The following is a 24,573-nucleotide window of genomic DNA, read 5'->3' on the forward strand; positions in this document are numbered from 1 at the left end:
TATGTTGGCCGTTATCAACCGTGGGATTGAGCTCAAGAGCCGTGAGGTAATGTTACAGTTATATAAGACCTTGGTCAGACCCCATTTGGAGTCGTGTGTTCAGTTCTGGTCACCTCACTACCGGAAGGATGTGGATACTATAGAGAGTGTGCAAAGGAGATTTACAAGGATGGAGGGAATAGGTTATGAGAATAGGTTGAGTGTATTGGCCTTTTCTTTGGAGTGATGGAGGATGTGAGGTGATCTGATAGAGGAGTATAAGATGATGAGGGGCATTGATCGTGTGGATGGCCAGAGGCTTTTCCCCAGGGCTGAAATGGCTATCACAAGGGGGCATAGATTTAAGGTGCTTGGAAATAGGTACCAAGTGGATGTCAGGGGCAAGTTTTTCCGCACAGAGAGTGGTGGGTGTGTGGAATGCACTGCTGGTGGCGGTGTTGGAGGCTGATACAATAGCGTCTTTTAAAAGCCTCTCAGATAAGTAGATGGAGCTTAGAGAAATAGAGGGCTATGTGCTACTGAAATTCTAGGCAGTCTCTGGAGTAGGTTACATGGTCGGTACAACATTGTGGGCTGAGTTCCTGTAATGTGCTGTAAATTTCTATGTTCTATATTTTTTTGTAATTTTTTTATTGAAGTTCATCAAACAAACATTTCTATAAGATGTATTTCAGACATTGTACATATACATCATATAATCATATATATCACAAAATCTCCAAAAATTATTTATTTGGGGTATACACTTATAGAAAAGAGTGGAAAGAAAAAACTAGCAAAAGGAAAGAACTATGTACGAGTAAGCCTATGTTCTATGTTCTATGTAGAACGGTCACAATTTCACTTTAACATGCTATTCACAGGTTTCTGTCACACTCTCTGTGTCTTCTACCTTTGCGTTTCCTGTGAGAATGTTTCCATCAACTGTGCTCAGGTCTGGTGTGGTCGGCTGATGTTCATCTCTTAGGATCTCTGTACATTTGAGCAACAGGAAGGTGGTTTAACCACAGTCCTGTGTTTCCAGTGGCTGCCTCGCCGAGTCTGCATACAGACGCAAGTGTTACGCGTTAAAACTACCGTCTGTGGTCTCATCCATCCCTAACAGTTGGCATATTTCCTTCATCACTCTCCCTGTGAAATGTGCTCCCTGATCCGAGTCCAGCTGGACTGGGGTTCCCCACCTTGGGAGGATTTCCTGAACTGGAATCCATGCGGTAGAATCCATCCTTGTTGGGAAAGCCACTACCCACCGGGTGAAGTGATCGGGAATTACTAGACTGTAGCTATTCCCCCTGCTTTTGGGTCGGGGTCCCAAGAAGTCAATCTGGATGTTTCCCCAGGGTCCCTTTGGCTGTGACTGATTTGCCAGCTGTAGATTTATGCCCTTACCAGAGTTATGCTGGGCACATTTGAAACAATGGCGGCTGAATTTCTCAACAGCCCGCCCATCTCTGCTTCATCTTCCGAAGCAATGATTAGATCATCTGCATATTGTCTAAGCTGGTCGATCCGTACGACATTAGATAGAGCTTTTCCAAAGTCTGTGCCACGACCTTATGAAAAATGGCTGGGCTATTGTGGAAACCCTGGTGGAGTCTGGTCCATGTATACTGCTGCCCGTCCAGGGTGAAGGCAAATCGTTCTTGGGACTCAGGTGTCAAGGGGAGCCTGCAAAATCCATTCCCAATTCCAGGACTGGAAAAGTCTGTATGTTGTGGGGACAGGCCATTCAGGATTGTTGCAGGTCTTGCCACAATGGGATGCAATCTCAGCAAGGTTTTTTAAAGAGCGGGATCGTCTTTTGTTAATGGATATGATCCATCGGGTTTGTTTACTGTCCATATAGCTGAGTTGGTAGTTGCCGCAGTCTCTCTGAGTTCCCCAGGTGTTTTAGTTCCTTCACTACACCCAAACATCCGCAAGTCACAAGTGCAGGCAGTGGGGGGCATCTCCACATCTTTTAGTGACCTAGGCGGCGTCTTCACCGTTCTAGGATCTGATCGACGGTCAGTTTGGTCAGACTGGGTGTTGATGGGGTGAGCAATTACGTTTCCGCTGTGACATTCACTTGTTCCTCTTTCCTCTTTTTTGGACACTGCCTTCAACCGTCTATGTCCATATAGGTCACAGCTGTAGCATATGAACTCCTTTACCCTCCCACATCTACTCGAACAGTTCCATGCTCCGTGAGCTGGCCACCGGCAAACAGAACACATCACAGTAGCTGCATCTACTACAGCCGCTTTACAGTTTCTCCTGCACATTCTTCGGTCTATCTCACAGGCCCTCAGAACTATCACAGAGTAGGCCGACCCAACTGTTATCCCGAAATCTAAACCTTCCTGGTGGGCTGAGCGCAGGTCTTCCATCAGAAATTTTAGCAAGACTGGGTTGTCTCTCCCTGGATTATCCAATCCTGAATATTCCTCATACACTCAGTATTTACATTCTGCATAATCCATGGGTTCAGTGGTTTGAACGGGGCATGACTGTAGTCTTTGGGGTAACTGCAAGTCTGTGTCTTTCCTGTTGCTTTGCTCACATTTGAGTGCTCGGTGGTGGGTGCTGATGGTTTTTTTGCCGGTGGGGAGTGGTATTGTCGCTTGCTGCTGATTATGTGCAGGAGGGAGGGGAATGGGGGGGGACTTTGTGGTTCTAATATTTGACTGTCGTTCATTCTTCGAGGCATTCCTCTTTTCGTGAATGGCTGTGAAGAAAAAGCGTTTCAGGATGTATATTGTATATATTTCTCTGACATTAAATGTACCTTTGCAACCTTTGAACAGAAATAACAAATACAGGTGATTTCAAGAAATACTGCGTGTTAGGCATGTTTCACGCTGATTTTCATGATTTGCAGCCCAACATCCATAAGACAGTCTTCAGGAAGCAAAATCTTTGATGTCTGTTGCTATTGGCCCTTTCATTCCAACAAACGTATCCCCAACTACCATCTGGGTGATGGATATTGCCATCGGCTCTTTACAATCTTCACAAATCTGTGAATAAAAGGATGCCATCTATATTAATCCAGTGTAATAATATCATTTGGATTTGGATTGTCAATATTTGAAAGTAAATTCAATAAAGTGGAGTATACAAATGACATTTCTCAAATTTAATTGGTCTGTTAAGACATTTAGTATGTATTCACATAGGATCTGAATAGATATTTTCTACGTGTTCTCAGGTTACAGGATTTCAGTGAAATGTAAGGAGACGGACATCAGAATTAAAAACAATCCCTCTCAGAAACCCATAATGTTTGCTGAAAATTTCAGGTTCACTTTGACCCTGTCATGTGATGTTGATTCAGAACAGTCGATTTGCAAATCTTCACATTCGTTATTGGTTTAGGGTGTTGGTGGGACACTGAAATAAATAAACCACTTCCCTCCAAGTTCACTATAAATTCAATAACTTTGGTGTTAACACAGAAGAAACAACGATGAATCCTTCACTGTACAATCCACTTGTTTTGTTAATTGTCGTCTTCCTAGCTCCAGCGTGTAAGTAGCAAAATAAGGAATACTTAAATACTTTCCATTCATGAAAGCATTTATTTTAATTATATTTAATTTATTATGCAGATTATAATCATGGTTTATGGTAAGTACTGTACATTTACTGTTTTAGCAACATTAATATTTATCTTCTACATATGCCAATAGCTCTCTACTTCATTGATTTTCATTGTAATTTTATTTCGTATTTGGAGAGGACAACTATATAAAATGTGGTTACAAAATTTCAATGAGCAACATGTCAAGCAGCATCTATGGAGGTAAGGAAATTGCAGAAGTGTCGGCTTATTGTTTCTCCAGCCGTGGCATCTGCTGTTTCTTGTGTCTCCTTGTACTATTATCAATTTCTCCTGTAAGTCTACTTTGTAATATTTAATTTTTAACTAAGTACTATTTTGATGATTAATGAGAAGCTGTTGAATTTAATTTTGCAGCTATGTAGGGTACTGGTCAGACCCCACTTGGAGTACTGGGCCAAACTTTGGTCGCCTCACTACAGGGAGGACGTGGAAACCATAGAGAGGGTGCAGAGGAGATTGACTTGGGTGTTGACTGGAATGGGGAGCAAGCCTATTGAGAATAGGTTGAGTGAACTTGGCCTTTTCTCCTAGGAGCGATGGAGGATGAGAAGTGACCTGATAGAGGTGTACAAGATGACGAGAGGCATTGATCATGTAGATAGTCAGAGGCTTTTCCCCAGGGCTGAAATAGATAGCAGGAGAGGGCTTAGTTTTAAGGTGCTTGGAAGTAGGTACAGAGGAGATGTCAGGGGTAAGTTTTTTACACAGAGAGTGGTGAGTGTATGGGATGGGTTGCCGGCGGCGGTGATGGAGGTGGAAATGATGGGATCTTTTGAGAGACTCCTGGATGGCTACATGGAGCTTAGAAAAATAGAGGGATATGGTTGAAGCCTATATTTCTATGACTGTCTCATCGGCTCACTGCCATTATCGTTCCTCGGTTATTCCCACCTCATCCCAGTCACTGCCTCACTTCCCCTTTAAAAGAGCAATTTCTTTCTTCATTGTTTGGTGTTCCCAGTAGTTGTCCATGGACCATCATCCACCCCCTGGGCCAGACGGTTCCACGTATTCCTTGGGCATTTTGCTTCTACCAACATGTGTATATCTTTAGTGTGCATCTGGTGAACCTCTCCCTGAAATATCTCCGCAATAATTCCCAGACGATGCGAAATAAAATGACAGGTACCAGCTAAATATCACTTCCTTAAAACCGCAGAGTATGTACTCCGCAATCTGCCACTTTTGAGCCCCTGAACTCATGACGTCTGCTGTATTCCTTTCCATCACACTCGCAAAACGTTTACTCTGAAATGCAGCTCCCCAATCGAATGAGTTTCCACGTCCCCACTCTGGTGTCGTGAACCATCAATAACCACCCTTCACAACCGGTGGCTTCATCTCACCAAATTAACACGCAAAGTTTTGTCTCCTACATAAACAAACATGCACACGCACACACCACATTTATACCTACCAGTTCAGCTCTCCGTGTTCGTGATTTCTCACGTTCCCCGTGTACCACCGACCTGAACAGATCCAAGTGTAAGTGCTATTTCTTAAAATACTCACCGAGTCAGACTGCTAAAATCACTGGCCGCACGATGGGTCAGGAAGGTATCCCACTCCTGACACCAAATGTTGTTGCGTGAATGGAATCGCTGGAGAAAATTACTGGTAGATACAAAGCAGCTTCCTTATTCGACAAAACAAGGTGCAGCAGGCATCATTCGGAGACGCTTTTGGTCGAAAGGTCTCCAGGCCCAACATGGGGCTCAATATTTTATGTGCTCAACATCAAAGGAGAACTCTAAATTTACAATGTATGGACAATATTTGCTTTGAAACTATGCCCAAACTCCACACCTCCCGATTTGCATGCACAGGACAGACATCTGATTTTAATGAATTTTTATCAACATTGTCTAGTCTGGGATTCATGACTTTTATGAACCCATTGTTCAGAGATGCTCTCCAAATTAAATTCACAATGCATACTCAGATACGTACACTTGTAACCAAAGTCATTTGTTAAGTGCAAATGTGCTAATCCCCAAATTCCCTCTAACACGTTCGACACATCGATTCCCTGGATGCAGTTTTGGGTTTCTCTCCCTCTACTATTGATGCTCCCCTCACCCGAATCTCCGCCATTTCCTGTACATCTACACTCACTCCATCTTCCCTCTGCTGTAATAGTGATAGAATTCCTCTTGTCCTTGCCTACTTGCCCATCAGCCTCTGCATCCAACACATTATCCTCCGTAATGTACCCCATCTGTAAAGGAAACCTACCACTAATCATATCTTTACCTCCCCCCACCCCCCGCTTCCTACAGCGATCGATCCAGTGCCATATTGGGCTAAGTCCATTACTCTCTGCACCTTCTTACACTCTTGTACAATCGAATTGTTGTGCAAGGCCATGGTACAACTACTCTAGGGTTATCCCTGTCAGGAGTAATTAGAGATGGCTAATAATTGCAGTCAGTGATGTTCACATCCTGTGTGTGAATAAACATGCATGTGAAATAAAATGTCAGTATCTTCTATATATTTCAGATCCCGGAGCTGAAATTGTTGGAGGTCATGAAGTCAAACCGCATTCAAGACCTTATATGGCATCTCTCCAAATAAATTTCGGGAACAGTAAATATGTTCACTACTGCGGAGGTGCTTTGATCAGACCAAACTGGGTACTAACTGCAGCACACTGTGAAATGTAAGCTATGTGGTTTATGAATAAAAAAAAATTTGTGATTAATATACAAGTGCTTAGCTCCCAATCCTAGTTTTCATAAAATAATTCCTTTTACACTATTGTCACATCTTCATTAGTATGTGTATCACCGTATTATTGGCATTTATCTTTATTAGCTCTTCAGAGATGCTCTTCTGAACACCACTGTTGTAACATGTGGTTATTTGAGTTACTGTCGACTTCCTGTCTGCTTGAACCAGTCTGGCCATTCTCATCTTCCCTCTCTCACCAACAAAGCGTTTTTGCCGACAGAACTTCTACTCACTGGATGCTTTTTCTTCTTTATCACACCATTCTCTGTAAAAGCTAGAGAATGTTTTACCCGAAAATCCCAGGAGACCAGCAGATACTCAAACCATCCTGTCTGGTACCAACAACCATTCCACAGTCAAATTCACTTAGATCACATTTCTTACCCATTCTGATATTTAGTCTGAACAACAACTGAACCTCTTGACCATGTCTGCAAGGAGTGATTTACAATGAGCTTGTCTGGTGAACACTTTGAAACAATTTCAATCAGGAGTATAGTCTTGGCCCTTGCTTTTGGCTTTTGGAATCTGCACATTAACTACCAAATGTAATGTTGCTGAAATGTATATTTCCATAAAGTTTACTACTTGATTGTTGCTTTCCTGATGAATTTCTGTAAACTATTTTTTAAGTAAAGTGCAAACAATTATCTTTATTTTCGATTGGTAACAGAACAATTGGATCAGGCCAGGATCTTCTAGCAGTTCTTGGAGCCCATGTTTGTTCAAAGATTGAGAGAAGTCAACAAAGACTGCGCATCATCAAACAGATTCCCAATAAAAATTACAACAATAGGACCATGAAAGATGATATCATGCTGCTGCAAGTATGAATGTTTTTCTCATTCTTATGCAGTGTTTAAAATCTTTAATTTGCTTATTAGCAATGTTTACTTTACTGAACAACAACTGTTGAATGGCTTTTGTGACTTGGATGAGAATTATTGATTGTGGAGAATATTAGTATTGGCAATGATCCCTCCCATCCGTCCAACAGTCTCCTTGATCCCCTTCTGTCAGGCAGGCGGTTCTATAGAAATACGACAAGAACTGTGAGGATGAGAAACAGCTTCTTCCCCTAGGCTGTAACATGACTGAACTCCCTGCCACCACCCAGGTCTCATCAGTTATGAAGTGCCAGTAGCATGTACTCTTTACTTTTTAACTATGCAACTTAGTATTTGTTAATTTAATTGTGGTCATATTACTTCATGTGTTATGTGTATGGGGTACAGTATATGTAATGTGTTGTGACCTTGGTCAGGAGGAAGGTTGTTTTGTTTGGCTGAATACATGTGTACGATTGAATGACAATAAGCTAAACTTGAACTTGAGCTGTCTAATCCTGGGCAATATCACAGTTAACCTTGTCCTTGACATACAAAGGGTTAGTATTAATTTGGCACATGGGTATAATTGGGTTAGAAAGTTAATTGGGGGGCTGGGTTCATTAGGCTGGAAGGGCCTGTCACTGTGTTGTGTCTTTAAACTAAATTAAATATAAACTTTAATTAAAAGTGTGACAGCTGCTAAGTCTGACTTCTTGGAGTTTCATCATTAACAAAGAAAGAGTTAGAGTGAAGAACCTTCACAGTAGGATCAGTGCTTTATGACCATCATCCACACCACAATTTTCATGACAAATTATCGATTCCATCATATGAAATGTAATTGGTATTTAAATTTATTGGTCATTTTTAATCGAGTCTCTGTCCCTTTGATAATCTGGAAAAAAAAGAAAGTAGCTTATCTGCAAGGTACAGATTTCTGGAAAACGAAATACCTAAATATATAAACTAACAAATGTCTTCAGGAGTAAAGAGATCATTCAAGTTATCCTTCACTTTTAGGATCACAAATACGTGAATTCAATGTTTTTGTGTCAACAGCTCGAGACTGATGCAAAAATCAACCAGGATGTGAATGTGCTCAACCTTCCCAAAGGAGGAATCACCGACATGAAATCTGGAACAAGATGCACCGTGGCAGGATGGGGAAGAACAAAAATAAACAATTATTCTGACACACTTCAAGAGGTGAAGGTCGAGGTAATTGATCGAGGAGAATGCAAAGACATGTATGGATCTATAATAACCCAGGACATGATCTGTGTTGGTGACAGTGAAGGCAGAAAGAATGCATGTCATGTGAGTATGCTGTGTAGTCACGTTATCAGTAACATTTCTATAAAGCTACTGGATTCAAGTATAAAAACCCCAGTGATTCACTGGGGCCTTCTATAGATAGAAACTTTCCACCCTAAGCCCTGAATTTAGATGTCAACATAACTCGCTATGATTTCTCTACCAATAAACTTTGTCTACCGTCAGTGTGATGATGAAATGGGCAGATGCAAGATAACAGAGTCAATCTGGAGAAATGTAACATTGCAGAAAAATGTCAGAGATGATTATAAACTACACAAGCATATTTAATAAAAATAGTTTAAAGACAACTGAACATAATAGCAAATAATTAAAAAGGTTAAAATAAAGTAAATTAAATAGACCATTTCTCGTTATTTAGTTGTTTCACAGACCAGTGACTCCATTCAGTGAAGGAGGTTACTGTTCTTGTGTCAACTAGTCTTGCTGAAAAGCAGGGGGTCGGGTACAAAGTGAATCTGGCCAGATGCACGAGCTGGGTTCAGTGGAGAGTCGAGTGGCAGAGTGGAGGGACAGCTACACCAGCATTTGACATCTGTTTCATTCTGAACTTCCACATTCCACCAGAATTTGAAGTCAAACTGAAGTACAGATTGCAAATGGCTGACGGTTTTCTACACAATGGCTAATTTAGGAATAAACTCAATCCAGGCCATGGGAAACACTCACTCTTTGTGAGTCCAGTTACCTACATTTGCTCCTAAAGTTAACTCACACCTCCTCGGTACAGCTGGGCACGGATAATGAATTGTGATGTGATGTCAAACTGACAGTTTGCAGTCTGTCACTTTAGTTAATTCTGCTCAATTGTCACCTTCATCTTTTTCTCTCTCTTCCAGGGTGATTCAGGTGGCCCTTTGATATGCAACAAAGTGTATACTGGGATTGTGTCCTTTGGCAGAAAGGGATGTCCATATCCCCAATTGCCTGCGGTGTACACTTTACTAAAGAAGAAATACATTGATTGGATTCGGGATACAATTGGTTGACCGCTGAAGAATGCTGAAGAGCTGTACTGAGTTATCACAATCCTGCTTCACTCTGCTTTACTTACACTGATGCTCAGTTAATTGGCCTAGAGGGCCGGCTTGCCTCTATCCTTACCTTTTCTGTTTTGCATAAAATGTTACAGCAAAGTGCAATAAAAAACAATAATTATCAAATTCCTTGCCTTGGGAAATTCCTGTCCACTGATGTAAGTTATGAAAGTGAACTGAACCACATGTAGGTCACATTTTGGACAAGCAGCAGTGACTTGCTTTGCACCATAGAGATGTCGATAGTGGAGGCAATTAGATTGTGAGATAATTAGGATTTGCATTAAAATATCACAGATTGATTGTGGAGTAGCTTTATAGAGGTTGTCGCAACTTCATGGACAGAAGGGGCTGCCCGGTGCTGTGAAGTTCCTTGTTCTATCAAGTAAATATTTAACTTTGGAACTGAATGCTCCTCTTGCACTACCAATGATCGAATGAGATTTACAGGAAGATGTTGTTCCCTGCTTCTCATTGCTAACTGTCACAACTCCAACAGTGACCTCAGGTCAGCTGCAGGGTCATCAGCCGGGACCACCACTCATTGATATTTCTCTCCCTTAGCCCTGGTCCATCTCCTGGTGGCACAGCAGTGACACGGGCCTCCCTGTCACCACCTGCAGCTTCCAGTGGGGTTAGTTGGTCCCTCAGTTATGTCCTTGCTCCTCAGCCACAGCCAAAAGCTGCCCTTTTCTGCCTCTTCAGCCAGCTCTCTGGTGGGCCTCCTGAGCCTCATTCCTGTCACTGCCCTATCACAGGGTAACCTTGTCAGGGTAGATGATTGCCTCATGTCTTACACTCAGCTGATAGGACTGAGTACTTCAGCCTCTTCCACTCATGGGCAGCCTCCACTCCTTCCTCCCATGGGACGGTTAACTCAATGAGAACCCCTGCGCTGTGAGATGGAGCAGCTGCTCTTAATTTATCAATTGTCTCAGCTTAATTTGCCTATATAACAGAAGCCTAATGTCTCCATGATATCCAGATGCCTCCTTAGTTGAACGATTATCTCAACTCTCCAAATGTTTCACAGAATGGTATAAAAAGTCTAAGGAACTTTGCAATTCTCAAGCTGCAAATATCTTATTTGCCGAACCTAATTACTGGATTTCACGATTCTATAATATTCATAATCCTGTTAACATCTGACAGTCAGACTGTTCATTTAATTGGATTTGGATTGGTTTATCGTTGGCAAATGTACTGAGGTGCAGTGAAAAGCTTGTACTGCATACTGTTCATACAGATCAAATCATTACACACGGCATTGCGATAGAACATGGTAAAGCAAGAACAGAATGCAGAATAAAGTGAAACAATTACAGGGAAAGGCAGTGTAGGTAAAGATATAAGGTGCAAATCATAACAAAGTGAACTGTGAGGTCCAGACTCTGTCTCCATGTACTAGAGAAACATTTAGTAGCCTTATAACATCAGGGTAGAAAATGTCCTTGATCCTGGTGCTACATGCTATCAGCCGTATTAAACCTCTGCCTGATGGGAACTTTAATTATGCTGGCTGGTTTACTGAGGGAGCGAGAAGTATGGAGAGTCCATGGAGGAGAGTCTAGTTGCTGTGGTAGAGTCATAGAGTCATAGAGAAGCACAGCACAGAAACAAGGCCTTCGGCCGATCTAGTCCATGCAGAAACCATTTAAGCTACCTAGTCCCACTGAGCTGAACTGTGACCATAGTCCTCCATACCCCTACCATCCATGTACTTATCCAATCTTCTCTGAAACGTTGAAATGGAGCTCTCATGCACCACTGATGCCGACAGCTCATTCCACACAAGTGTTCCCTTGCATTTCTTGTTCTCCATGAGCACCTCATGTGTTCCTACTTGCCTATACCTGCTCTGCACCTCCTTTTTTTCTCAAAACCAGGGCCTCAACATCTCTCGAAAACCAAGGTTCCCTGCACTTATTATCCTTACATTTTATTCTGACAGACGCAGACAAGCTTTTTTTACTCTCAATTTTGTTTTTGAAGGCCTCTCACTTTCCAAATACACCTTTGCCTGAAAACAGCCTGACCCAATCCACACTCACCACATCATTTCTGATTCCATCAAAATTGGCCTTTTTCTAATTTAGAATCTCAACCTGTGCACTAGACCTAACTTTTAGCATATTTACTTTAAAATGTAGTCACTGGATTCAAAGTGTTTCCCTACAGAACCTTTTGTCACCCGCCCTGTCTCATCCCTGATAGCAGATTCAGCATTGTACACTCTCTCATTGGCACTTCCATGTACCATTGGCTTCTGGAAAGCTAAAATCACCTACTATAGCAATCATATGTTTCTTGCAACAGTCTGTGATCTCTTTACAAATTTGTTCCTCTAAATCCCTCGCACTGTTGGGTGATCAGTAATATAACCATTAATGTGGTCACACATTTCTTACTTCCCAGTTCCACCCATAAGGGATCACAAGTCGAGTTCTGCAGTCTTCCCTGATGTAACACTGTCATGACATTTTCCCTGACTAATAACACCACCCCTCCTCCTTTCATCCCTCCTGCTCCCTCGCATCTAAAACAACAGAACCCCATAATATTGAGATGACAGTCCTGCCCCTCCTGCAACCAAGTATCACTAATGGCTACAACAGCATAATTCCATGTGTTGATCCAAGCCCTGAGCTCATCCACCTTTCCTATGATCCTTCTGGCATTGAAATATACACAGCTCAGGACACTAGTCACACCCTGCTCAATCTTTGATTTCTGACTCTGTCTGAGGTCTTACCTTTATCTGCATCCACAACCTCTCCACTAACTATTCTGGCACTCTGGTTCCCGTCCCCTGCAACTCTAGTTGAATCCCCACTGTGCAGCATTGACAAACCTTCTCACTAGGATATTAGTCACCCTTCAGTTCAGGTGTAAACTATCCCTTCTGTACAGGTCCCACCTTCCCTGGAAGAGAGCCCAATGGTCCAAAAACCTTCTGCGGTCCCTCCTGCACCAACTCCTTAGCCATGTGTTAAAATGGATAATCTTCCTAGTTCTGGCCTCGCTAGCATGTGGCACAGGTAGTAATCCTGAGATCACAGCCCTGGAGATACTGCCCTTTAAATTGGCACCTAACTCCCGATGCAGAACTTCATCATTTGTCCTATCCATGTCATTGGTATCTACATGGACCATGACCTCTGGATGTTCACCCTCCCGTTTAAGAACGTGGAGGACTTGATCTGAGATATTTCAGACCCTCGCACCTGGGAGGCCACATTCCATCTGGGAATCTAATTCTCATCCACAGAATCTCCTGTCCATTCCCCTAACAAACGAATCCCCTATCACTACAGCGTGTCTCTTCTCCCTACTTTCCCTTCTGAGTCACAGAGGCAGACTCAGTGCCAGAGATCTGACACTGTGACTTTCCTCTGCTGGGTTATCCCCCGAACAGTAAACAAATAGTGGTATACCTGTTGTTGAGGGGGATGTCCACAGGACTGTTTAACTGGTTGTTTAACCTCTTTCCCCTTCCTGACTGTCACCCGTTTTCCTGTGTCCTGCACCTTTGGTATAACTATCTCTCCATATACCCTATCTATAACCCCTTCAGCCTCCCAAATAATCCAGTGTTCCATCTCCAAATCTTTCACGTGAATTTTTAGCATCTGCAGGTGGACACTCTCGTAGTCTCCGTGCCTTCTGACATCCCACAAGAGGAGCATTCAACTATCCTGTCTGGATGAGCTGAGCTGTCTCCACAACTTTCTGTAGTTCCTTGTGGTCATGAGCAGTGCAGCTGCCATAACGCATCAAGACAGAATGCTTTCTATGCTGCATCAATAAAAATAGGCAAGGTTCAAAGGGTACCTACCAAATTTCTGTCCCCTCCTGAGGAAGTAGAGGTATTCATGAGCTTTTTGGTCATGGTGTATAGCTGTTGGTCCAGAACGGGTGATGTTCACTCCTAGGAACTTGCTGGTCTCAACCTTCTCAACCTCAGCATTGTTGATGAAGATAGCAGCTGATCAAAACCCTCCTTCCTGTCAATGACCAGCTCTTTTGTTCTGCTGAATTGAGGAAAAGATTGTTGTCATGACAGCATGTTATTAAGCTCTCAGTCTCCTTCCTGTATCCGAGTTCATCATCATTTGAGATAGGGGCCACCATGGTGGAGGTAGAGCAGAACCTGGCCACAGAGTTTGAGTGTACGGGGATCTGAGGACCCTGTGCAAGTAGGGGTCTGAGGACACAGCCTTGTGAAATGAGAATAATCATGATGAAGGTGTTGAGCCTACCCTACTGGTTCCAGTTTGTTGGTCAGGAAGTCAAGGATCCAGATGCAAAGGGAGGTGCTGAGTCCCAGATCGAGGAGTTTGGAGATGAGTTTGCTTGGATTTATAGCATTGAAGATGGAGTTGTAAACAATAAATAATGGTCAAACCTAGTTGTATTTACTGTCCAGATGTTCCAGGAGATGGCATTTGCTGAAGACCCTTTTCAGAAGTAGATCATTGCAGCAACAAGTTTGTCTGGGAGGATGGAGTTAATGTCCAGTAAACCTAGCCTGTCAAAGCACTTCAGGACTCTGGATGTCAGAGCCATCAGGTAATAGTCATTAAGGTAGTCAGTAAGTTGTGCATCTGATGTATTCAGAGGAAGACACTGCCTACGAGAGTTGCTCCATGATCTCATTTACAAAGTTCAGGACCACTTTAGTTAGTGTGTTTGGATCTCCTCTCCACAGAGCCTGATTCCAGTAATGTTGGAAATGTCTTGGATCCCCACGCCTGAAATGCTCAAGGCTTCCCCACAAAGGATCAGAGAGCAGCCACAGTTGCCAAAATGTTCTGGGCAAAGTATTTTGTTGTTTATGGCCTCCCAGGAATAGTACACAGTGATCAGGGAAGGGATTTTTGTGAGTCAGCTCCTACATGGGTTACTGAGCATGCTGGGAGCTGAGAAGTCAAGGACCACGCCGTATCACCCTCAGGGTCATCCTCAGCCTAAAAGTTTCAACGGGACATTGTTAGACACGCTTAAAACTCTGGATGCCAACAAAAAGAACAAGTGGAGTCGGCATATAGAGCATTTGGTACACCGCTACAACTGTACACAGATTGAAGCTACTGGCTACTTGTCATACTATTTGTCGTTCAGATGTGAAGAGAGTTTACCTGTGTATATCTGTTTTTGAGCCAACAGTGAAGACTTACTGCAGAAAAAGTAACTCAAAGTATGTGTCTGGCATGAAGAAAGAACCACAAAGAGCTTATGATCTAGCAGTGGTTTCTGTTACCAAGGATACAAGAGGTGATATGATGAAAAAGTTGGGTTCACTGAACTGATTTTTGGAGAAAGAGTTTTAATAAGAAATTTGGAGCTACCAGGTATTCATGCATTGGCCGACCATTGGGTGTCCACACTTTAAGTAGTGGAGAGCCAGATGCCGATTTGCCATTTTCCAGGTGAAGCCAGAAGATGGGAATGGTCCTGTCAAAATTCTCCATCAGAATCTCCTTCTTCCTTTAGGGCATGAAGTCCGTGTTGACCCGGAGTCTGACACAGAACTACACCTGGTAGGAGAACTCTGCACAGAGGAGAACAGCAAGGCAAACTGCTGACAATAGTGTAATTCCAGTGGAAAGACCTGAAAAGGGAACAACCACGGAATACAATAGTCTCAGAGGATGAGGAAATGGGAGTATTGTATGATTTATATGTAAACTCTCCAAGATTTGATGAAGAGATTTCTACCAGTGGACAGGCCAACATGATAATTGACAGTGAGGGCAAAATGGGCTCCAATATGATTGAGGATGAAGCTGAATTCAGTCAGGGGGCCGGGGGACCTGTGTCAGAGTGATAGACAGGGTCAGGCAACCATGAGTGAACAGGAACCGTCACAGGAAGTGTCTGAGGCTGAGGAAGCTGAAGAAATGGTAAGTTCTCAGAGAGTCAAGAACCCCCCAGACAGGCTGGCATCTGATGCACGGGATAGACAGTGTTGTATCCATCCCAGTAGTGAGATCTGTTACTGCCATTTACAAAAATCACAACATTTATTTGAATATTGTGTTATTGATAATGATTTACTAAATTTTAAAGACATGTGGACATGACTATTTTGGTGGGGGGAGGAAATGGAATGCCCTGTTTAAGATTTCTACTGTTCTACTGTGAGGTATTTTATTTCTGCAGTTTTCCACCATGAGTACAGCAATCACCCAGCTACTACAGAACTGAGCGCCAATCCTGATGTAACAGTTAGACTGGTTTAACTGTTATGGGCCCTTTTAGCTTTATTTTTATTTCTCTTACTGTTTCATGAAGTTGAAAATTGGTAAATATACTTTCTATATAATTTTGTGCTGTTGTACGATCTGTCATTTCTGGGCCACTGATAGCTGTGTATGGGCAGTATTTACACAACATTCACTCTTATTGAGATTCCTTTAATTGGAACATCCCGACGTTCCTGTTTGGTTGAACCCCAAATCATACCGACGCTAGACGTGTATTGCTTATGAAAGGCGGCCATATTTTAGTCCTAATTTTATATCATGGATTAAATTAATATATTATAAACCTGTTGCTTCTGTTCTTACAAATAATTATAGATCCTCTTTTTTTCAATTATCTCGTGGTACGAGACAAGGTTGTCCTTTAAGTCCTTTATTATTTAATATTGCATTAGAACCTTTAGCCATTGCTATTCGTGAGTCTCCTAATATTTTTGGTATCATCCATAATGAGAAGTTATACAAATTATCACTTTATGCTGATGATTTGCTGCTATATATTTCTGATCCTAATAGGTCTATTCCTGCTATTTTATCCTTGTTGGCTCAATTTGGTAGTTTTTCTGGTTATAAATTAAACTTAGATAAGAGTGAATTATTCCCCTTAAACGCGCAAACCTTATTGAATGACAGGATGCCATTTAAAGTTGTTACTGATAACTTTATCTATTTAGGTATAAAAATCACCAAGAAATATAAAGATTTATTTGGACTGAATTTTTTACCTATGCTTCATCAAATTCAACAACTTACTACAAGATAGTCTCCCTTATTTTTATCATTAGTTGGTCAGATTAATGCTATTAAAATGATGATTTTACCGAAATTTTTATATTTATTTCAAGCTTTACCAATTTTTATTCCTAAATCTTTTTTTGATAACATTGATTCAAAAATTTTCTCATTTGTGTGGCAAAATAAAAACCCTAGGTTAAGCAAAAGGCAATTACAAAAATCTAAAAAAGATGTGGTCTAGCTTTACCTAACTTTAGATTTTATTATTGGGCGAATAATATTCGTAACCTAACGTATTGGAAACTAGATTTGGACTCACAATTGTGTCCACAGTGGGTAAATTTGGAATGTAGTGAGGTAAAGGGATATTCTATATTCTCCATTCTTGGTTCTTTTCTTCCTGTTGATTTAGTTAAATTCAATAAACAGATATCTAACCCTGTTGTCAAACATACACTACGAATTTGGTTTCAATTTCGTAAATTTTTTAATCTGAAAAACTTTGTTCTGGACAGCCCTATTTTATTTAATTTTTTTTTCAAACCTTCATTGACAGATCAAGCTTTTAACATATGGAAAAGGAAAGGTATAAAATGTTTTCGTGATCTTTTTTTTGAAGGTACTTTGATGTCTTTTGATCAACTTTCTAACAAATTTAAATTACCTAAATCTAATTTTTTTAGATATTTACAAATTAGAAATTTCTTACATAAAATTCTCCCATCTTTTCCCAATTCAACTCCATTGGATTTTTCAGATTTGATTTTTACCTTTAATCCTTGCCAGAAGGGATTAGTAGCTTTTATTTATAACATGATTATGAAGATACAGCCAGAAATATCGGATAGAATTAAACAAGAATGGGAAAAAGAACTTCGATATAATATATCAACAGATAAATGGGAAAAAATTTTACAAATGGTTAATTCCTCTTCTATTTGTGCTAAATATGCTTTAATACAATTTAAAATTGTACATAGAGCTTATATGTCTAAAGATAAGCTTGCTCGATTCTACTCGCATATCAATCCTCAATGTGACAGATGTCACTTAGAAGTGGCTTCATTGACCCACATGTTTTGGTCATGTCCCACTTTACATAACTATTGGAAGGACATTTTTGATGTCATTTCCTCAGTATGGAATATCGATTTACAACCTCATTTTATTACTGCAATTTTCGGTATGCCAAATGAAGATGGTAATCAGTTTTCCCCTTTAATCAGACGAATGATTGCTTTTGTAACATTAATTGCCAGAAGGTCTATATTACAAAACTGGAAAGAAGTAAATCCTCCTACCACATCTCAGTGGTTCTCTCAAACTATTTCCTATCTGAGTTTGGAAAAAATTAGAAGCACTATTTTTGATTCTTCAATTAAATTTGAAGAAACCTGGGGACCGTTCATTCGACATTTTCACGTGAATTAATTTGGCCTTTTTCAGATCCTTTCTCTGCTTATTCTTGTTCAGGTATGGAGTTCCGGAGTTTTTTCTTGACACTATCACATACTTATAAACCGTTATTATTGCCCATGTTAGTTTAGTTTAGTATTTTTTTTCAATATATATTTTCTTCTATATATTTTCAATTTTTTTTTCTCTTTTGATGATTATTTTTGTTTTTTTTTCATATATATTTATATAGACTTGATTGATTTATGTACCTTTTGTTGATTGATGTTTAATGGGATATTATTATCCTATTACTAATGTAATTTCAAGTTTATTGAATTTGTAATCTATTCATTATCATGCTTTGTTTTTTTATATATATATATATATATGAAATTTAATAAAAAGATTGAAAAAGAAAGAAGAAGAAGAAAGAAAGGCAGCCATCTCACCACTGAGTCACGTGGCTGTTAGCAGAGTTACTAACGAGCCAAGTTGGTGTACGAGGCCTGGTGAGAGTGTTGCACTTGTAAACCCTGTCTCTAAGAATCCTCTCCAGTAGTTTGACCACAATTAACTCACTGGTCTGTAATTCCTAGTGTTATCCCTACTACCTTTCTTGAACAAAGGAATAACATTCACCACCTTCAGAACATTTGGGTTAACTCCTGTGGCCAAAGGAAATGCAAAGGACATCAAAGAGGTGAAGCAATCTCTTCCCTCACTTGCAACTGAAATCTGAGGCATTTCCCATTCGGCTTCAGGGACTTATCTATCCTAAAGTTTTTCAAAAGTTCCAGCACATCCTCCTTCCTAATTTCACCATATTCCAGTATATCAGCTTCACATTTGTCAGGGTTTTCTCACCAGTGAATACTGAAACAAAGTATTCGTGAAGGGATCCCCCCCGCTCCGATTCCTCTGGTTCTTCACCTACGGTTTTCCCTTATCTATTTGCCAAGGCTTTCTCAGGTCTTCTTCTAAATTGCCTAAACCTATTCTTAAGCTACTTCCTAGCTCCCTCATGTGATGTTTATTGGCAATTAATTACAGACATATAAAACCATGTAATTTATAGAGAAACGAGACAACTTTTCATCAAACCAGAGTGTAAATCACATAACACACATAACACACGATAACTTATGAATGTAAGGATAAAATCTGCACATGAATCACACATAAATAACAAACTGAAGTGCATTAATGTAAAATATTGTAAGGTATGGAACCGATTAACCAGTGACACCTTGAATATGAAGCGACCAGGTGTTCAGAACCTAATGGCATGAAGAATGAAACTGTTTCCCATCTTGATCATTGTTGTTTTTATGCATCATAGTTTCCTACCTGCTGGTAGAAAGTCAGAGAGGACGCTGGATGGATGGGTGGGGGCTTTCATAATGCTACGGGACCACGAATGCGGCACTCCTGATAAATGACCCAATTGATGGTAGGGAGACCCAATGACCCTATCAACTGTTCTCACATTTCTTTGTAGGGACTTCCGGTCCGATGCTCAACAGCTCCTATTCCAGATGGAGATGTATCTTGTCAGGAAGCTCCCAACAGTGCTCCTGTAAAATGTAGTTCAGTTGTGGATTGACAGCCTTGCTTGCCTCAATCTCCTTGTTCAGGGAGGTGATATTAAGGGACCAGGTGAGGTCTTCCCTCATGTGAACTCCCTGGAACTTGGTGCATTTAACTCTCCCTACAAAGGAGCAACGTATTTGCAGAGGGCAATGGTTCATCTGCACCTTCCAGAAGTCCACAATCATTTCCTTTGTATTGTCCACATTCAGGCTTAGATTGTTCTTCTCACACCAATCCATCAGCTACTCCACTTCCTCCCCATACTCTGTCTTGTCATCCTTCCTGATAAGGCCAACCACTGCTGTGTGTTCAAAAGCAGCAATTGGCTCTTTGAGTTTAATCCATCAGTTTTAGGACCTTTTCCATGAGCTCACTCCCTTCTCAATCCTCCTATCTGGATGAACATTCACAGGCCTTCCCTGTTGGCGCTGCACTCTACCTGTATTATGAAACTGGTACACAGTGATTACTGTGTTTATTGTACAGTGTTTCAGGAAAGAGGAGGGAAACCCCTCTGCAGTTGCCACAAATAGACATCTCCTATCTTGAAGAAGGTCATGGTTATGTTGTCTACAAAAGCAAAACCCTCTAGCATGTTCTTCCCTTCCCAGAAATGAAAAATGTTATGAAATTGTACCGGAAGTTCTTCACTGTCATGTTTTAATTCTTTATAGGAATTTTATCAGCTGTCAATGCCTCCTTTTATCAATGGCAGAAAGACCCTTTCATTCTCTGGGCAGCTGGAACACAGTAATAATTGCAGCAGATAATATTATCGTGAGATGGATTCAAGAAATTCAAGAATGAGATTTAATATCACCAGCATTGTTTGGGAAATTTTTTGTCTTTGCGATAGCAGTACAAATGAATACAGAAGAATGGAGGAAAAAACATGAATTACAGTAAATATAAGTGGTGCAAAAATAAAAATATAAAAAGTGATGAGATGGTCTTCAGGGGTTCAATGTCCATTCAGAAATTGGATCGCAGAATTGTTCCTGAATTGTTGAGTGTGTGCCTTCAGGCTCCTGTCCCTCCTTCCTGATGGTCACAATGAGAACAGGACATGTCCTGGGTGATGGATGCCACCTGATGAGGCATCACTCCTTGAGATGGAGGCTCGTACCCATGATGGAGCTGACTAATTATACAACTCTCTGCAGGTGATTGAGATCCTGTGCAGTCCCATGCAGCCAGTTAGACTGCTCTCCACGGTACATCTGTAGAAATTTGCGAGTGTCGTTGGTGACATACCAAATCTCATCAAACTCCTAATGAAATATAGCCACTGTTGTGCTTTCAGGCTTTAGGATTAGTTGTTCCCATCATGCAACACTGCACTCGGTTCCAGCTTTGACATCGGTGCCTGATTTAGGAAGTTCCAATGTTGACACGTACTTGTTCAGAACAGCTTCACGGACCAACTGTTCAAATTAACAGACAAAACAGACTGGATTATACATATTACCACTGGCTAAATTCTATATGTTTACACTGTGGATTCATATATTATGATGATGTTTTCAACACAACTTAGATCCACAATCAACTCTGTTAGGTTTCTATCTATTTACTCAGTGTACAAGAAACTTAATTTCCAATCAGTCACTGTGCATCTACCTGCCAATGATACCTTTGTCATTATGATGATAGGTTATCAAAAATAAAAATGAAGTGAACTTTAATTCCACTTCTAAAACTACACCAAGACTAACTTTACAATGTGTAGATGGAGAGACTAACAAGAAATAAATGTAAAACATTACCAGAATTCATGGTTTTCTCTGAGCATTATGTTGACGACTGATTCTTCCTTTGATGCACCATCAATAACTCACACTGAGACGTAAGGCGAGATATCGGCTTTTATTGACTGGAAGAAGGAACCAGGAGTGAGTGTCTATCATACAATGTCTTGGAGACTGAGGCCGAGCGTCAGGCCGCAGATCTCCTTTATACAGGGGCCTGTGGGAGGAGCCACAGGAGCAGTCAGCAGGGGCGTGTCCTGACAGGCACATAGTTCACCACATCCTTGGCAGGCAACAAGGGCAGGGATCTGACTTCTCTTCCTGACTCCACCGAGATCCATGGACACAAAACATTTGGACTAGACAAGGAGCTCAATGTAGGTGCCCTGTCTGGCATGTGCCAGGACTCTGCAGTAACGATGATGCAGCCACTGCCAGTGTTCACTCTTATTGCTCAATAAAACCTACAGGAAGTTTATGACTTTAGTGTCTGTGTAGCCAATAACAAACGTTGAGAAACAGCAGTCAATACCCAGTTTAACTTCATCAGCTGCCAACTTGCCCAATGCAATCAAACTGAAGACACATGAACCATTGTAAACCTTAAATATTTATGAAGTCCTCACAATAAAATATCCTGAAATTTTACTGTCTTTGGTTTGGTACTTGAGTTCAAGTTCAAGTTCAGTTTGTTGTGACTCGACCATATACCTGCATACTATCAAACAAAACAACATTCCTCTGGATGAACGTGCACAACACAGCAAATATAACTTACACACACAACACATAAAGTAACACTACGACACATCAATTAACAAATAATAAGTTGCATATCCGATACGAATTTAACAAAACAGTATAATGCAACTGGCACTTCATATGCGATGAGACTTGGTTGGTGGCAGGGAGTTCAGTAGTTTAATGGTTTGGGGGAAGAAGCTGTTTCCCATCCTAACAGTTCCTGTCCTAATGCTACGGTATCACCTGGCTGATGGTCGTAGTCAAAGAGATAGTTAGATGAACAGGAGAGTTCATTGACAACGCTAAGGGCCCTGCATATGCAGTGTTCCTGATAAATATTTCAGACGGGTGATAGAGAGACCCCGATGATTCTCTCAGCAGTCCTCACAATCCTTTGTAGGGACTTGCGGTCAGATCTCTTGCAATTCCTGTACCATGTGTGATGCAGCTCAGCTGGTCAGGACACTCTCGATGGGGCTCCTATAAAAATTGGTTAAATGGTGGGGAGCCTCATTTGCCTCAATCTCCTCATGATGTGGAGATACTGTTGAGCTTTCTTGATCAGACAGGAGGCCTTGAGGGGCCAGGTGAGATTGTCCATTATGAGCATTCCCAGATCTGGGAGCTCCTAACTCTCTCCACGGAGGAGCTGTGTATGTACAGTGAGGAGTGATCAGCCTGCACCTTCAGAAATTGCACAATCATTTATTTGGTCTTGTCCATGTTGAGGCTCAAGTTGCTGTGCTCGTACCATTCTACCAACCACTCTACCTCCTCTCTGTACGCGTCTCATTATCATTGTTGATGACAACCACTGTTGTGTCATCAGTGAACTTGATGATTTGGTTTGATCAGTCATGTGTCAACAGTGTGGACAGAAACGGGCTGAGCACACAGCCCTGAGAGTGCTGGTACTCAGCGTATGAAGATGTTTCTGCCCACATGAACTGTGACCTTACTGTCAAGAATTCCAGGATCTAGAGCATCCTGGCATTTGAGGCACCATTTTCCAGGTGGGACAGGACAGAGTGGAGTGTAGAGGCTATGACATCATCAGTGGACTGATTGGAGTGAAAAGTGAACTGGAAAGGATGCAATGTAGCAGAAAGATGGGGTTTAATATGATCCATACCCAGCAAGTCAAAACACTTTACTATTTTTAATGTCAGTGCCACTGGCACTTTGCCAGTGCTAGTGGCAAAGACTAATTTTGAGGAGATGCAAAAGGATTTAGAAGGAGTGGATTGGGACAATTTGTTTTATGGGAAGGATGTAATAGAGAAATGGAGGTAATTTAAAGGTGATATTTTGAGGGTACAGAATCTTTACGTTCCTGTTAGGTTGAAAAGAAAGTTTAAAAGTTTGAGGGAACCATGGTTTTCAAGGGATATTGGAAACATGTTTCAGTAAAAGAGAGATATCTAGAATAAATACAGGCAGCATGGAGTAAATGAGGTGCTCGAGGAATATAAAGAATGTAAAAAGAATCATAAAAAAGAAATTAGAAAAGCTAAAAGGAGATATGAGATAGCTTTGGCAAGTAAGGTGAAAATAAATCCAAAGGGTTTCTGCAGTTATATTAACAGCAAAAGGATAGTGAGGGATAAAATTGAGAATCAGAGTGGACAGCTATGTGCAGAGCCAAAAAGAGATGGGGGAGATTTTGAACAATTTCTTTTCTTCGGTATTCACTAAGGAGAAGGATATTGAATTGTGTAAGGTAAGGGAAACAAGTAGGGAAGTTATGGAAACTATGATGATTAAGGAGGAGGAAGTATTAGTGATGTTAAGGAATATAAAAGTGGATGAATCTCTAGGTCCTGACAGGATTTTCCCTAGGTCCTTGAGGGAAGTTATTGTAGAAATAGCAAGGGCTCTGACAGAAATATATCAAATGTCATTTGTAACAGGAATGGTACCGGAGGATTGGCATATTGCTCATGTTGTTCCCTTGTTTAAAAAGGGTTCTAAGAGTAAACCTAGCAATTATAGACCTGTAAGTTTGACATCAGTGGTGGGTAAATTAATGGAAAGTATTCTTAGAGATGGCATATATAATTATCTGGCTAGACAGGGTCTGATTAGGAACAGTCAACATGGATTTGTGCGTGGAAGATCATGTTTGACAAATCTTATTGAACTTTTTGAAGAGGTTACGAGGAAAGTTGATGTGGGTAAAGCAGTGGATGTTGTCTATATGGACCAGTAAGGCCTTTGAGTTGAGAGTTAGGGGGCAAAAATTTAGGGGTAACACAAGTGGGAACTTCTTTACTCACAGAATGGTAGCTGTGTGGAACGAGCTTCCAATAGAAGTAGTAGAGGCAGGTTTGATATTGTCATTTAAAGTAAAATTGGATAGGTATCTGGACGGGAAAGGAATGAAGGGTTATGGGCTGAGTGCAGGTTCGTGGGACTAGGAGAGAGTAAGCGTTCGGCATGGACTAGAAGGGCCGAGATGGCCTGTTTCCGTGCTGTAATTGTTATATGATTATATGGAAGGTAAAAACTGAGGCAGGTTACTGTCATATTCTTGGGCACCTTAAAACCTGCGGGGAC

At 41.1% G+C, this 24,573-nt stretch overlaps 1 protein-coding gene across 1 annotated transcript; it reads left to right on the plus strand.

Annotated features, from left to right (window-relative positions):
* The first annotated feature begins 3,438 nt into the window (after positions 1 to 3,438).
* Positions 3,439 to 9,649, plus strand: LOC132404432 (mast cell protease 1A-like). Its single transcript, XM_059988561.1, has 5 exons — positions 3,439 to 3,509; positions 6,107 to 6,266; positions 7,011 to 7,164; positions 8,227 to 8,484; positions 9,342 to 9,649. The coding sequence occupies exons 1-5, from the start codon at positions 3,449 to 3,451 to the stop codon at positions 9,489 to 9,491; spliced, it is 783 nt and encodes a 260-aa protein (XP_059844544.1). The 5' UTR covers positions 3,439 to 3,448; the 3' UTR covers positions 9,492 to 9,649.
* The last annotated feature ends 14,924 nt before the right edge of the window (positions 9,650 to 24,573 follow it).

The sequence above is a fragment of the Hypanus sabinus genome, chromosome 14 (genome assembly GCF_030144855.1).
Source record: "Hypanus sabinus isolate sHypSab1 chromosome 14, sHypSab1.hap1, whole genome shotgun sequence".
In the NCBI taxonomy this organism is placed as follows: Eukaryota; Metazoa; Chordata; class Chondrichthyes; order Myliobatiformes; family Dasyatidae; genus Hypanus; species Hypanus sabinus.

What these genes read in the sequence shown, in the direction of transcription:
- LOC132404432 (XM_059988561.1), top strand. Translation starts at nt 3,449, where the DNA reads ATGAATCCTTCACTGTACAATCCACTTGTTTTGTTAATTGTCGTCTTC. An exon ending in ACTGCAGCACACTGTGAAAT is followed by an intron (nt 6,267 to 7,010) that starts GTAAGCTATGTG and finishes GATTGGTAACAG; the next exon opens with AACAATTGGATCAGGCCAGG. An exon ending in GCAGAAAGAATGCATGTCAT is followed by an intron (nt 8,485 to 9,341) that starts GTGAGTATGCTG and finishes TCTCTCTTCCAG; the next exon opens with GGTGATTCAGGTGGCCCTTT.